Below are 16,168 nucleotides of genomic sequence, written 5' to 3'. Positions count from 1 at the left end.
CATGTAATGGGTTATAGTTAGGGTTGTTCCGATCATGTTTTTTTGCTCCCAATTCAATTCCAATCATTCCAGATAATTTTTCACGATCATATACATTTTGACAATGCATTAAGAAAAAAATGAATAAAACTCGGGCGAATATATACATTCAGCATACAGTACATAAGTACTGTATTTGTTTATTTTGACAATAAATCCTCAAGGTGGCATTTACATTATTAACATTCTTTCTGTGAGAGGGATCCACGGATAGAAAGAGTTGTAATTCTTAAAGGATAAATGTGACTTTGTGTATTGTGACTAAATATTGCCATCTAGTGTATTTGTTGAGCTTTCAGTAAATGATACTGTAGCCATTTAACTTCTGCCCAAATGCATGATGGGAAGTGCAACCATGACTGTGCGCCGTGGTACCAATTGCTATATCTTCTCTGTGTTGTGAAGAAACATAGGGTGTTAAGAAAAAGATCAACTACTCCCTTGCTTTCCCACATTGCTTCCCACGATTATTCTAATCGTTGGGAGAGGGATTGTAAGGCTTTAGCCATTTAAAAAAAAAAGCTCCAAAGGCTGCCAAAATTCACTATACTCAATTTACGCTGCCTTTTAGCTCTATATACCGTATGGGTAAAACAGCGCCATTATAGATTGAACGCGACAATGCGTGAGTGGGTCGTGCAGCGCATACGTTAATTGCGTTAAATATCGTAACGTGATAAATGTAAAAAATATTAATTCTCGCCGTTAACGCGACAAGTCTGATAACCCTACCTTAAGCTTAAAGTAAAGACTCTGGAAGAGTGTAACACATTATGTCTGTAACGTTAAATACAATTAGAAAATGATTTAATTAAAAAATATATACATATTAAAAAAGGGCATGTCTGATATTTTTTTGCCGATTTCGATACTTTGAAAATGACGTGATCGGACCCGATCGATCGGCATCCTGATCGATCGGGACATCTCTAGTTATAGTACATTTTAATAATAACGGTTCATATAAAGTAGATGACGTTGCGCTGAGGATAAAAAACACCATTGTTGTTAAAAAGAAATCAGACATTGTAAGCAGTTACTCACAACTTGAGTATTCTTTACGCCGACTTGAGTACATTTTTGGGATTACAACTTTTATTTGAGTAATATTTTGAAATAATGCTACTCTTACTTGAGTAACATTTTTGGCTAGTATACCAACCTTTGCTCCCTTGTGAATCTATATGCTGATAATTATCTCTGAGATGTGTTTGTTGTAAGGCTCATTAGCTAACAGCAAAACTAGGAGTACAATGTAAAAAAAAAAGTGGATTTTAGCTGTCAGATCATTGCTAGACTTACTTTGTGGTTGCATGAACTAAATCTTAATGAGGCCAAGGAGAGTGTAACAACATCAGATCATGCCACAGCAAGAAATGTCACACGTGGGCGGATGAGTGAATCGTGCCTGTCCGCCGTCTATGCATCAGCGAACGCGCCGCGGTGACACACCGACACACGACGAACCTCAGCGATGCCATCAGTATGCAGTTTATTAACTTTCATCCAAGGATTTCACAATATCAAGGGGCGTAGGATGCAAAGGAGGACAAACACTGGCACGGAATGACTTAAAGCAAACAGGCACTTTTGAGACTGAAGAAATAGGAGGCGTGAACGCCACACTGAAAGGAAATGGCACATTAGCTAGTTAGCTAGCTAGCATGGGAAAAAATGTTACATATTGGGTAACAATTGTTATATTTTTTTGGTGTTGTTGTATTTAAATGACAAAGTATGAAGCCGTACCAAAGATTAATCCAATTTCGAGAAGGTGCATCTTAGCCAGAGGAAAACCAATTTTTATTTTTCAACTCATCGGCTGCCATTGATGGTGCTAAACATCCAATACAACTGAAGCAGCGAATGACAGATCGTCAATCGCACGAAAAACTTCATGATAGTAACATTTGATTTTGGATTTTTCTATTTACTGTGAGGAGCAGAAGTATTTGCACCCCTTGTGATTTTGAAAGTTCACCCACTAAAAAATAGGTAGAGGTCTGAATTTTTAATTTCATTTTCAATTTTCATGATGCCATGCACCCTAACAAGGTTCCCAGGGCCTTTGGAAGCGAAACAGCCTCACAGCATCACTGACCCACCCCCATACTTCACAATGGGTATGAGGTGTTGTCTACACGCCAACAACCTGTTTGGGAGGCATGCACGGAGAAAACCTTTCCTCACTCACAATCATAAACGCAAACGTCTGGAGTTCGCCAAGCGGTATTGGAGCTTCAACTGGGATTGTGTGCTTTGGTCAGATGATACCAAGATTGAGCTTTTTGGCAACAAACACTCTAAGTGGGTCTGGCGTGCCACGAAAGATGCGCATGCTGAAAAGCACCTCATACCCACTGTGAAGTATGGGGGTGGGTCAGTGATGCTGTGGGGCTGTTTCGCTTCCAAAGGCCCTGGGAACCTTGTTAGGGTGCATGGCATCATGAATGCTTTGAAATACCAGGACATTTGAAATCAAAATCTGTTGCCCTCTGCCCGAAAGCTGAAGATGGGTCGTCACTGGGTCTTTCAGCAAAACAATGACCCTAAACATATGGCCAAATCTACACAGAAATGGTTCACCAGACAAAAAATCAAGCTCCTCCCATGGCCATCTCAGTCCCCAGACCTTATTTTGTTGGGAAAAGGGGTTTGTACAAAGTATTAACATGAGGGGTGCTAATAATTGTGACACACATTATTTGATGTCAAATAATTTTTTTCTTTATGTGGGATATTTTATTTTTTTCCCCACTGAATGAATGCACTTGTATTGAAGGTTGGATTTTTCTCTTTTTTTCCATTAAGGTCCCATATTATTTGAATTAAAAAAAAAATAAAAATGTATATATATATATATATATATATATATATGTATGTATATATATTAGAAGCTCAGAATCCTCGCGTTATGTTACAGCACAACTAGTTGTCCCTTAGAAATGAAAATCGATTACCGTGACAAACGAGTGGGAAGCCAACAACACTCCAGTAAAGCGTCAAAAGGAAGTCCGCCAGGGGTCACGTACGGATCGCCTGGCTTTGTCCTTTTGACGCTTAACTGTAAATGTATTTATTTATTTAACTAGGACTGTCAAACAATTAAAATTTTTAATTGAGTTAATCACAGCTTAAAAATTAATTAATCGTAATTAATCGCAATTCAAATCTCTAAAATATGCCATATTTTTCTGTAAATTATTGTTGGAATGGAAAGATAAGACAAGACTGATATATAAATTCCACAAGATGGCATTAACTATATTAACTTTCTTTCTGTGAAAGGGATCCACGGATAGAAAGACTTGTAATTTTTAAAGGATAAATGTGAGTTTGTATATTGTGACTAAATATTGCCATCTAGTGTATTTGTTGAGCTTTCAGTAAATGATACTGTAGCGACTTAACTGTTCTGCCCAAATGCATGATGGGAAGTGGTGAAACCATGACTGTGTGTGGTGGCTGCAAATGCTATATCTTCTCTGCGTTGGGTACACTATAAAAGAAAAAGATCAACTCCTATCATTCTTCCCCACGTCGCTTCCCACAGTATTTATAGCTGCTATGTGAGAGATGACAAAGCTTTTGCCAATTAAAAGCACGGCCCCAATGAATGCTTGTGTCTACTGTACTCTGCCTCTTATCTCTGTAAAATGGCGCCATTGTAGGCTGTTTGCGGCAATGCGTGAATGAGTCGTACCGCGAATGCGTTAATTGCAATAAATATTTTCACGTGATTAATTTATTAAAAATTAATTAGCGCCCGTTAACGTGATAAATTTGACAGCCCTACATTTAACAAAACAAAATAAATGCATTCATTTGGGATGAAATGCATAACTGATGCTACAACAATCTAACGATATACTGGCAAGCGGGGTGGCCAGTGGGGTGGCCAACCACTTTATAGGGGTGGCCGTGGCCCCCCATGGCCACCCCCTGGTGGCGCCACTGGGTTCATTTGGTCTTATGATGCCGCTGTCACAATAAAGTGTTACTGGTTAATATCTTTTGGTGTAAATATCCCACAATACAGTGAAGACCGCTGCGGCTTATAGTCCAGTGCGGCTTATCTATGAACAAATGCCGTTTTTGTGTCAAATTTGGTGGGTGGCGACTTATAGTCCGAAAATTACGTTCATACTGAAGAAAGACACCCTTGACTACACAAAATAGCAATCGTGTTGGAAAACGAGTGTCTGTTTTAAGCTAACATGACAAAATTCTGAATGAATTAACACCATCTATCAAGTTATACATTAGCCGTTTTAGCCACTTGATTACTGGACCGTAATAGTAAAGAGAAATGCAGCATGCAACTGAAGGATTAAATGTGTAGGTGTGACAGTCCCAACTGGAGTCGAGTGTAAAGTACAAAATCCTTTTTTTTTTTTTTTTTTATCAAGACATTTTATGTTTTTGAAAGCCGTTTTATCCAAATGAGCCGCCTGTGAAAGGCCCAAAATGGACTCCCATTGACTCAAAATGACATGCAAGTACAGAAACGTTCTTTGTGATTTAACCAAGGTACAATTTAATGTTCTGGAGCTCACAGTTTGACATCATTTATTGTAGAGCGCTGCGGTTATGACGAGCAACGTTAGCGAGGCTACATTAACACACGATAATTACACGTTGATGGTGGAGGAACTACACCGTATCAAATCTACAAGTACGCGGGATCATGTACACTTGAATGTGATGTCATTTCTCATTGAGAATGTCTCGCATTAAACACAAGCGATGAGATTATACAAACATTTTTTCAATCAAAAACTCAAGGGTTTCTTTTTGCTTAGCAGAGATAATCGACCCAAACTAGCACTGGTAATCCATCTACAAGCTTGTGTTTAGATTCCCCCACTAAGTTAATCCCATGACTAACCGCACTCTCACTTTAGAACTAACACCGAACACACCGACACGAAAAACAGGCGAGCTCTAAACGTCCGATTAGCGCCGTTCCGTCAGCTCCATACAAATGCTGTACATTCCCATGTAATTTATTTGACCTTAAATGTGCTCTCGCCGTCCCGCCCTTCACTGTTTGGGGTTGGATCTCTCAGCGGCGTGACACGGATCTAAAGACTCCTTGGTGGCACCACCGTAGACGTCCACGTCCAGATCGGTCCAGGGGGCGATGTTACCGAGGACCGAGGAGCTGCATTCCGCCAGAGCGGCGACTTCGGCGGGCTTCAGCACTCGGTCCCACAAGTTGAATTGCGAGAGTTCGCCGACCAGCGCTTGGGAAGCGTCGAAGCGTCCGCCCAGAGTGTCCTTTAGTTGGGAAAGAAAGAAGAAATAGGGTAAGCTTATTTATAGGGTTGTTCCGATCATGTTTTTTTGCTCCCGATCCGATCCCAATCGTTTTAGTTTGAGTATCTGCCGATCCCGATATTTCCCGATCCGATTGCTTTTTTTTTGCTCCCGATTCAATTCCAATCATTTCCGATAATTTTTCCCGATCATATACATTTTGGCAAAATGAATAAAACTCGGACGAATATATACATTCAACATACAGTACATAAGTACTGTATTTGTTTATTATGACAATAAATCCTCAAGATGGCATTTACATTATTAACATTCTTTCTAAGAGAGGGATCCACAGATAGAAAGACTTGTGACTTTGTATATTGTGACTAAATATTGCCATCTAGTGTATTTGTTGAGCTTTCAGTAAATGATACTGAAGGCCATGCCCAATGCATGATGGGAAGTGGAACCATGACAAGTAAAACCACGACTGTGCGTAGTGCTACCAATTCATATATCTTCTCTGCGATGGGATGTAAACCAAGGTATAAAGAAAAAGATCAATTGATACCTTGCTTCCCCACATTGCTTCCCATGATAATTCTAATCTCAGGGAGAAGGATTGTAAGATTTATGCCAATTAACATAAGGCTCCAAAGGTTGCCGAAATTCACTCTACTCATTATTCGCTGCCTTTTAGCTCTCTGTATTGACAAAACGGCGTCATTACAGATGAAATGCGTCAATGCGTGAGTGGGTCGTGCAGCGCATGCATTAATTGCGTTAAATATTTTCATGTGATACATTTTTTTAAAAATTAATTACTGCTGTTATTGGAATAAATTTGATAACCCTACCTTAAGCCTAAACTAAAGACTCTGGATAAGTGTAACATATTATGTCTGTAACGTTAAATACAATTAGAAAACGATTTAATTAAAAAAAAAAAATTTTTTTTAAAAAGGCATGGCCGATATTTTTTTGCCGATTCCGATACTTTGAAAATGACGTGATCGGACCCGATCGGGACATCTCTACTTATTTATTTGCCATAATGCTCTGTTTGTGGCAAAAACACCACACAGCACAATAATACTACAAATCGAAATGTGTTTTTTTAATTAATTAATTTATTTATTTATTCCATCTTGTCTGATCTCAGTCTTTTCAGGTTTTTTTTTTAACTTGTGTTGAGGTAATTATCGAGGTTTGATTGATTGAATATTTGCTTGTGCTTATATGTACCATAAATAATACATATTGCCATATTTTTCTTATTAATATAACCAGTAAATGATTATTGCTTGCTATACCAGGTTGTAGTATAATGCTTAAGTGTTACAAAGAGTAAAAGAGGGTCGGAATGACAACTGCCTTGCTTCATGGCCGCATCATTGCGTAACTAGACCTTCCGAGGCATCTTCAGCACCTGGCGTCTGGACTTTCGTCTAGACCAAACATGTCCAAAGTCCGGCCCGGGGGCCAAATGAGGCCCCTGGTCAAATTTCATCTGGCCCCTAGCCTCTATCATAAAATCAATAATGTCTGGCCTGCACACAGACTTTAATAAATTGGTCAGCAGTACTGCTACTAGCATATGAAGTAGCTTACACACAAATACTGCTCCTCATTTATCCACTAAAAGGCAACAGCACTCTAAGCAACATTACCCCGCGTGACCCTTTACTCTAAATTTTCTAAAATGGCGACAATCAACACAAAAAAGAAAGTTAACTGCGACAGCCGACGCTTCAAGGATAGGTGGAAATTTGACTATTTCTTCACTAAAATACGCAACAACTATGTCTGCCTCATTTGCAAAGAGACAGTCGCTGTTTTTAAAGAGTTCAATGTGAGGCGATATTACCAAACAAGACAGGCTGACATGTACGACAAGATTACAGGGAAGACACGTAGCGAGAAATTAAAGCAACTTGAAGCTAGTTTAATTTCACAGCAGCAGAATTTCACAAGAGCCCGAGAATCGAAACAAAACACCACAAAGGCTAGTTGCGACTTTGTTGAAATTTTATAATTAAAAAAAATAAATAAAGCAAATGTGAAACACAGAATGGCTTCCAAAAATTTGCTTAAATATATTGTTCTAAGTAAAGGCGGTCAGTCAAGTTCGGCCCCCCACATTCTAACCACACCAAATCTGGCCCCTATTGCAAAAAGTTTGGACACCCCTGGTCTAGACCTTCGAGGACAATTTTCCATCCGAGGACATCTTCCATGGCCGCAGCGTTGCATAACTGAAGTGTCTGGGTCATTTTGACTGTTTACATGATTGTTTTGACTGTTTACATGATTGTTTACATGAGCCCTTGCTTACACACGTGTATTTACTTAGTTCCACCTACATGCACACACATATCCAATCGAAAACCACATGGGTGTCTCCAGCTTGCACTCCACCCTCCCTCAGGGCGGCATCCATTTTTTTAGTACAAACCCCTAAATAAAATACCAAGGAGGGTTTTTTTCTTTAGATCAATTTTGGTGACTGCCACGAGTCACTCTTTGCTCTCCTTGGCCAAGAAAACTGAGTGTCTTCTCTCCTTATTTTTGGGTAATTTTACAATGTCTACCTAAGGATCTATTTTTGAACTTGACAACTTGGGATTTTTGTATTGTTTCTTTTTAAATGGTTGTTTTAAAGAACCTGCAATTAAATGATCCATAAACGTTTATGTATGTGAATAATATTTGCTTTGAGAGTTAAATAAGGCAAATCGATGCTAATTTACAATAGCGTGTCAATGGCGTACAGTATTTAATTGTATATCTGCTAGAGATGTCCCGATCGATCCAATCACGTCATTTTCAAAGTATCGGAATCGGCAAAAAAATATCGGACATGCCTTTTTTTAATATATACAGTTGTGGTCAAAAGATTACATACACTTGTGAAGAACATAATGTCATAGCTCTCTTGAGTTTCCAGTTATTTCTACAACTCTGATTTTTCTCTGATAGAGTGATTGGAACAGATACTTCTTTGTCACAAAAAACATTCATTAAGTTTGGTTCTTTTATGACTTAATTATCGGTGAACAGAAAAATGTGATCAAATCTGCTGGGTCAAAAATATACATACAGCAGCGCTAATATTTGGTAACATGTCCCTTGGCCATTTTCACTTCAATTAGGCACTTTTGGTAGCCATCCACAAGCTTCTGGCAAGCTTCTGGTTGAATCTTTGACCACTCCTCTTGACAGAATTGGTGCAGTTCAGTTAAATTTGATGGCTTTCTGACATGGACTTGTTTCTTCAGCATTGTCCACAAGTTCTCAATGGGGTTTAAGTCAGGACTTTGTGAAGGCCATTCGAAAACCTTAATTCTAGCTTGATTTAGCCATTCCATTACCACTTTTGATGTGTGTTTGGGGTCATTGTCCTGTTGGAACACCCAACTGCGCCCAAGACCCAATCTTCGGGCTGATGACGTTAGGTTATCTTGAAGAATTTGAAGGTAATCCTCCTTCTTCATTATCCCATTTACTCTCTGTAAAGCACCAGTTCCATTGGCAGCAAAACAGCACCACAGCATAATACTACCACCACCGTGTTTGACGGTAGGCATGGTGTACTTGGGGTTAAAGGCCTCACCTTTTCTCCTCCAAACATATTGCTGGGCATTGTGGCCAAACAGCTCGATTTTTGTTTCGTCTGACCACAGAACTTTCCTCCAGAAGGTCTTATCATTGTCCATGTGATCAGCAGCAAACTTCAGTCGAGCCTTAAGGTACCGCTTTTGGAGCAAGGGCTTCCTTCTTGCACGGCAGCCTCTCAGTCCATGGAGATGCAAAACACGCTTGACTGTGGACACTGACACCTGTGTTCCAGCAGCTTCTAATTCTTGGCAGATCTGCTTTTTGGTGATTCTCGGTTGAATCTTCACCCTCCTGACCAATTTTCTCTCAGCAGCAGGTGATAGCTTGCGTTTTCTTCCTGATCGTGGCAGTGACAAAACAGTGCCATGCACTTTATACTTACAAACAATTGTTTGCACTGTTGCTCTTGGGACCTGCAGCTGTTTTGAAATGGCTCCAAGTGACTTTCCTGACTTGTTCAAGTCAATGATTTGCTTTTTCAGATTCATGTATGTTAACCCATAATAAAGTCATAAAAGAACCAAACTTCATGAATGTTTTTTGTGACAAAGAAGTATCTGTTTCAATCACTCTATCGGAGAAAAATCTGAGTTGTAGAAATAACTGGAAACTCAAGAGAGCCATGACATTATGTTCTTCACAAGTGTATGTAAACCTTTGACCACAACTGTATATATTTTTTAATGAAATCGTTTTCTAATTGTATGTAACGTTACACTCTTCCAGAGTCTTTAGTTTAAGCTTAAGGTAGGGTTATCAAATTTATCTTGTTAACGGCGAGAATAAATATTTTTTACATTTATCACGTTACAATATTTAACGCAATTAACACATGCGCTGCACGACCCACTCACGCATTGTCGCGTTCAATTTATAACGGCACCGTTTTATCCATACAGTATATAGAGCTAAAAGGCAGCGTAAAATGAGTAGAGTGAATTTTGGCAGCTTTTGGAGCCTTTTTTAAATGGCTAAAGCCTTACAATCCCTCTCTCAACGATTAAAATAATAGCGGGAAGCAATGTGGGGAAGAAAGGTAGTAGATGATCGCTTTCTTAACACCCTATGTTATTTCCCAACGCAAAGATATATCAATTGGTACCACGACGCACAGTCATGGTTGCACTTCCCATCATGGATTTGGGCAGAAGTTAAATGGCTACAGTATCACTTCACTTTGATGGTTAATGCAGTTATTGTAATTTTGTTGTTTTATCACAATAGATTGGTTTATTTACATTTCAAAAACCAGAAAGCATTCATTTACGAATGTGATTGCACTTTAGTTTACATATTTAAATGTTCAGATATTAAGATTTGAATGATGCAAAATAATTTAATTTATTCATTCATTTCATTATTAAGCCTTTTCTATCTCTTTTTTACGATGGATTTGTGTCCAAAAATGGTCTGCTATCATTTTAAAGTCACTTGCTATAGCATGTCATAGCACCTTTAATTATAATGATATTTTTATAAATGATTACTCATTATTTTTTTTATATATTTGTAATGAGTAAATTAGGGGGGAAAAATTCTTAGGATTTAACTCATTCCATTTTGACAGTCATAATGGATTGGACATCTAGCATCATCAGTGGCGGCCAATGAGTAATATGAGTGCCGTAAGGTTAACTGACTCTTGGTTACGTGACGCTATTTGTTCACATTTATATTGTGCAATGTGAACTACTACATTGCATGTTTCCATGAATAAAACTCAAATCTCTCTTTCTTCCATTTCATTCACAGTTCTCCGCCCGCGAGTTGTCCTTTATAACAACTACTCAGAATAACATGTGAGGCGTGAAACCGACCGCCTGTTTTCACTCATTTTTCCGGGAAACGTATGCGGCTACAGATCGCCTAGAGCAGGGGTTCCCAACCTATTCCACTAAGGCACACTGTGGGTGCAGGATTTCATTCTTACCAAACAAGATGACAACACTTTTTCCCCAATCTGGTGTTTTACAAGTGCAATCAGTTGATTGCAGTCAGGTGTGGCTTGTTTTAGCAGAAGCCTCATTGGTTCAACTGTCTCTGCTGGATCGGCTGGAACAAAAACCAGGACCCACAGTGTGCCTTGAGGACTGGGTTGAAAACCCCTGCCAGGGGTGACTGAAAAAAAAACGGTCCACTTTATTACCTGTTCCTGGCCCAGGATGAGCACCCCTCCAGGTTTGATGGGGTGCCAGGCAGCCAGTCCTTCACCCCGCCCCTTCATTTTGCCACCCTGGTAGGCCTTCCACACACCGTCCCTCAGCGTCCAGCTGACGCAGATGTGCTGCCATTGGTCCTGAGGGAGCGACAGCGGCAACTGTGCCACCTGATATTAAGGGTTAAGATAAGTTAGTTTACTCATTAAAAAAGTCAACTAGAAACTGCAATTTTACGAGAAATTACTATGGGGCTTTGCTCTGTGGAGATACAGACCCGCGCAGGTTGATTTGGGGACATTTTAGGGACATGTCCTATTGATATCAGGTCACTTCCTGTTGATTTGGGGACATTTTGGGGTAATGTCCTGGTTATATCAGGTCAATGTAACTTAAATGCCCTAGAAAATGAATGGGAAATTTGGACGTGCATAGCCGTCAATGGCATTGACTTACATATGCATCAATGGAATCCAAGTACATTGGAATCAATAAAATCAACATACATGGCCATCAATGGCATTTTTGTACATGGGCGTCAATGCAATATAAATGCCATTGGAAATGAATGGGAAATTTGGACGTACATGGACATCGATGGCATCGACTCACATATGCATCAATGGAATGCAAGGACATTGATATCAATAGAACATACATGGCCGTCAATGGCATTTGTGTACATGGGCGTCAATGCAATGTAAATGCCATTGGAAATGAATGGGATATTTGGACATCCATGACCGTCAATGGCATCGACTCACATCTGCGTTAATGGAATCCATGTTCATTGGCATCAATAGAATCGACATAAATGGGGTACATTGGTATCAATGCAATGTAAATGTATTAGAAATGAATGGGAAATTTGGACGTACATGGACGTCAATGGCATAGACTTACATATGTGTCAATGGAATTCAAGTACATTGGCATCAATAGAATCGACATACCGTATTGGCCCGAATATAAGACGGTGTTTTTTTTGGCATTGAAATAACACTGAAAAAGTGGGGGTCGTCTTGTATTCGCTGTCTAGACATTGTACCCATTCACAACGCTAGATGGCGCCAGAGCAATGTTCTGTCATTACAGATCTAAGCTACTCTAAAGTTTAACCAGTTTGCATTATTTTATTGCAATGTTTGTCCTTATTCAGATTTGTTGCAAGACTACAATTACAGTTGGACTTCACTTTGATGGTTAATGCATTTATTGCAATTTTGTTGTTTTATCACAATAGATTGGTTTATTTACATTTCAAAAACCAGAAGCCATTCATTTACGAACGAGTGATTGCACTTTAGTTTACATATTTAAATGTTCAGATATTAAGATTTGAATGGGGCAAAATAACATGTTTTTTCTCTCAAATATATTGTTATAATCATTTGTTTCAGATGTACTGTAATTATTTTCTGTATAAAAATGAACTTTTTACAAACTTGACTCTTGAAAAAGAGGGGGTCGTCTTATAATCAGGGCCGTCTTATATTCAGGCCAATACGGTAAATGGGGTACATGGGCGTCAATGCAATGTAATTGCCATTAGAAATGAATGGGAAATTTGGACGTCTATGGCAGTCAATGGCATCGACTTACAAATGCGTGAATGGAATCCAAGTACACTGACATCAATACAATTTACATACATGGCTGTCAATGGCACCTGTGTACATGGGCGTTAATGCAATGTAAATGCCATTGGAAATGAATGGGAAATTTGGACATACTTGGCCGTTAATGGCATCGACTTACATCTGCGTTAATGGAATCCATCTACATTGGCATCTACAGAATCAACATAAATGGGGTACATGGGCGTCAATGCAATGTAAATGCCGTTGGAAATGAATAGGAAATTTGGACGTACATGGACGTCAGTGGCATCGACTTACATATGCGTCAATGGAAACCATGTACATTGGCATCAATAGAATCGACATAAATGGGGTACATGAGCGTCAATGCAATGTAAAAGCCATTGGAAATCAATGGAAAATTTGGACGTTCATGGCTGTCAATGGCATCGACTTACAAATGCGTGAATGGAATCCAAGTACATTGGCATCAATAGAATTTACATACATGGCCGTCAATGGAACCTGTGTACATGGGAGTTAATGCAATGTACCGTATTGGCCCGAATATAAGACGATGTTTTTTGCATTGAAATAAGATTGAAAAAGTGGGGATTGTCTTATATTCGCGGTCTAGACGTTACACCCATTCACGACGCTAGATGGCGCCAGATATCATTGAAGCGATGTTCTGTCATGACAGATCTCAGCTACTCTAAAGTTTAACCAGTTTGCGTTATTTTATTGCATGCTTTTCCTTATTCAGATTTGTTGCAAGACTACAGTTACAGTTAGACGTCACTTTGATGGTCAATGCATTTATTGCAATTTTGTTGTTTTATAACAATAGATTGGTTTATTTACATTTCAAAAACCAGAAGCCATTCATTTACGAACGAGTGATTGCACTTTAGTTTACATATTTAAATGTTCAGATATTAAGATTTGAATGAGGCAAAATAACATGCTTTTTCTCACAAATATATTGTTATAATCATTTTTTTTCGGATGTACTGTAATTATTTTCTGTATAAAAATTAATTTGGTGTTCAAAAAGTCTTTTTTCAAACTTGAGTCTTGAAAAAGAAAGGGTCGTCTTATAATCAGGGCCGTCTTATATTCTGGCCAATACGGTAAATGGGGTACATGGGCGTCAATGCAATGTAAATGCCATTAGAAATGAATGGGAAATTTGGACGTCCATGGCCGTCAATGGCATCGACTTACAAATGCGTGAATGGAATCCAAGTACACTGACATCAATACAGTTTACATACATGGCTGTTAATGGCACGTGAGTACATGGGTGATGTGGGAAAATATTACATTATGCTTTTGTGATGTATGATTGCTTCTGTGACATAAATTGTAACAACTTCTATTGTTTTTCACCTTGTTCCCATAGTTAGGAGACGCGCTTGAGAATCTCACGGGATAACTTGTTTTGCACCATAGTATTGTTTTACTACACGCCTGGGTCCCATAGAGATAACTTGTTTTGCACCCATAATATTTACCATTTGTTGGCATCTGTTGCAGCACAGCTCATTTGTCCCATCTGAAAAGCCCTTTTTCAAGGGGGCTGAACCAAAAGTAGCTTAAATCTTTGTGATTGGACGGGGCCGCACCGCTCGGGGGCGGAAGTTGGCCTCTCCGCCTCCGAGGGGTGCGTCCTTACAAAACCGGACATTTCCAGGCGACCCGTGAGGTCCACCAGCGGGTCACGTACGGATCGCCTGACTTTTGTCCTTTTGACACTTTACTGGGGTGTTGTTGGTTTCCCACTCGTTTGTCACGGTAAGCGATTTTCATTTCCAAGGGACAACTAGTTGTGCTGTAACGTAACGCGGGGATTCTGAGATTGAACTCAAATCTAGCATCACATTACCATTTGTTTGCTTGTTTTTGATATCTGTTTGCTTGCTTTTGTGGGATTATAATCAATAAATCTCATTTATTCTGCATATTTTAATCAATAAACATCGTCTATTGAGCAAAAGTGTGCCTGTTACTGATTCACCGCGAACCTGGAAATTTTGGAAAACAATGGGCGTTAATGCAATGTAAATGCCATTGGAAATGAATGGGAAATTTGGACATACATGGCCGTTAATGGCATCGACTTACATCTGCGTTAATGGAATCCATCTACACTGGCATCAACAGAATCGACATAAATGGGGTACATGGGCGTCAATGCAATGTAAATGCCATTGGAAAGGTATGGGAAATTTGGACGTACATGGACGTCAGTGGCATCGACTTACATATGCGTCAATGGAATCCATGTACATTGGCATCAATAGAATCGACATAAATGGGGTACATGAGCGTCAATGCAATGTAAAAGCCATTGGAAATCAATTGAAAATTTGGACGTTCATGGCTGTCAATGGCATCGACTTACAAATGCGTGAATGGACTCCAAGTACACTGACATCAATACAATTTGCATACATGGCTGTTAATGGCACCTGTGTATATGGGAGTTAATGCAATGTTAATGCCATTGGAAACGAATGGGAAATTTGGACCTCCATTGCCGTCAATGACAATAACCAAAGTAAATGCCATTGGAAATGAATGGGAAATTTGGACATACTTGGCTGTCAATGGCTTGCAATGCAAAGCCCCATATAATTAAATTACAGGTAGTCCCAGAGTTACGACTTAGGGACGAGGGTTACTACTCGTTGCTGAAGAAACATGAATTTATTAAGGTAACGCGTTACTTATAAACACATTTCTGGTATCACTGGCTTTAAGAACTTAAATTCATCCATTAACCAGTATACCTTATCATTGATGAGTAGCTCCACAGGGTTGTGGACGCCTTGCAGCAACACCAACTCGTTGGGCTGTCCAGGTACTGAGTAAGAGAACGGCGTGCCAATTCCGCCTTCCTTAGCCTTTAGCCACACGCAGGCGGTGAAAGCGTACATCTCCGTTATCTCCTTCCGGACCAGGCCGTACATGTAGTTGGTGCGCATGGGGAAGGAGAGCACGAAGCCGTCGGGGAAGGACGGCTCAGTTAGGCCTTTCAAGGAAAAGAACACAGACAAAAGAGTTGCGGGCATGGTTAAAAAGCACAAAATGAGGACGCTGGTGTTGTTTCTCTGCGCAAGAGCTCCGCTAATGATCCGCCTGTCAGCTACAGAAGGACCTCTTAGAGAGCAGAGAGAATGTAAAAACAGAATGAGACGAGTGGAAGATGTGCTGCTGCGTGAGCGAGACAAAGAATCCTCAGTAAGATTTATTAAAGAGGCAACTCTAGAGTTTTTAAAGTCTGTCAACCCATGAAAAACAAAACAGAATTTACAAAGAAATAACAGCTTCAAAGTCAAAGCGTTGCTTGATGATACTTCTCACTAAAAGCTCATTATCTCGAGTTTTTTTTGAAAAGTTGCAAATCTGAAAACTTTGTTTTGCTGGTGATTATCAAAGAACTGAAAATGGTTGAATCCAACTTTTATTTTTTCATTCGGAAGATACTTTGTATTCATAAAAATATGA

At 39.4% G+C, this 16,168-nt stretch overlaps 1 protein-coding gene across 1 annotated transcript in view; it reads right to left on the bottom strand.

The window, feature by feature from the left end:
* Positions 1-289: 289 nt before the first annotated feature.
* The window catches only part of cbx6a (chromobox homolog 6a), a 67,449-nt gene continuing 51,570 nt past the window's right edge, over positions 290-16,168 (bottom strand). The window contains exons 12-14 of the mRNA XM_057843393.1: positions 15,451-15,692; positions 11,066-11,245; positions 290-5,319 (exon numbers count right to left, since the gene is read on the bottom strand). Of these exons, the coding sequence (XP_057699376.1) occupies positions 5,083-5,319; positions 11,066-11,245; positions 15,451-15,692 (659 nt within the window). The 3' untranslated portion in view covers positions 290-5,082. The remainder of the gene's footprint in view (positions 5,320-11,065; positions 11,246-15,450; positions 15,693-16,168) is intronic.

Source organism: Corythoichthys intestinalis, chromosome 8, assembly GCF_030265065.1.
Source record: "Corythoichthys intestinalis isolate RoL2023-P3 chromosome 8, ASM3026506v1, whole genome shotgun sequence".
NCBI lineage: Eukaryota > Metazoa > Chordata > Actinopteri > Syngnathiformes > Syngnathidae > Corythoichthys > Corythoichthys intestinalis.
The sequence above is the reverse complement of the archived record's forward strand: the minus strand, read 5'-3'. Positions and strand labels throughout refer to the sequence as shown.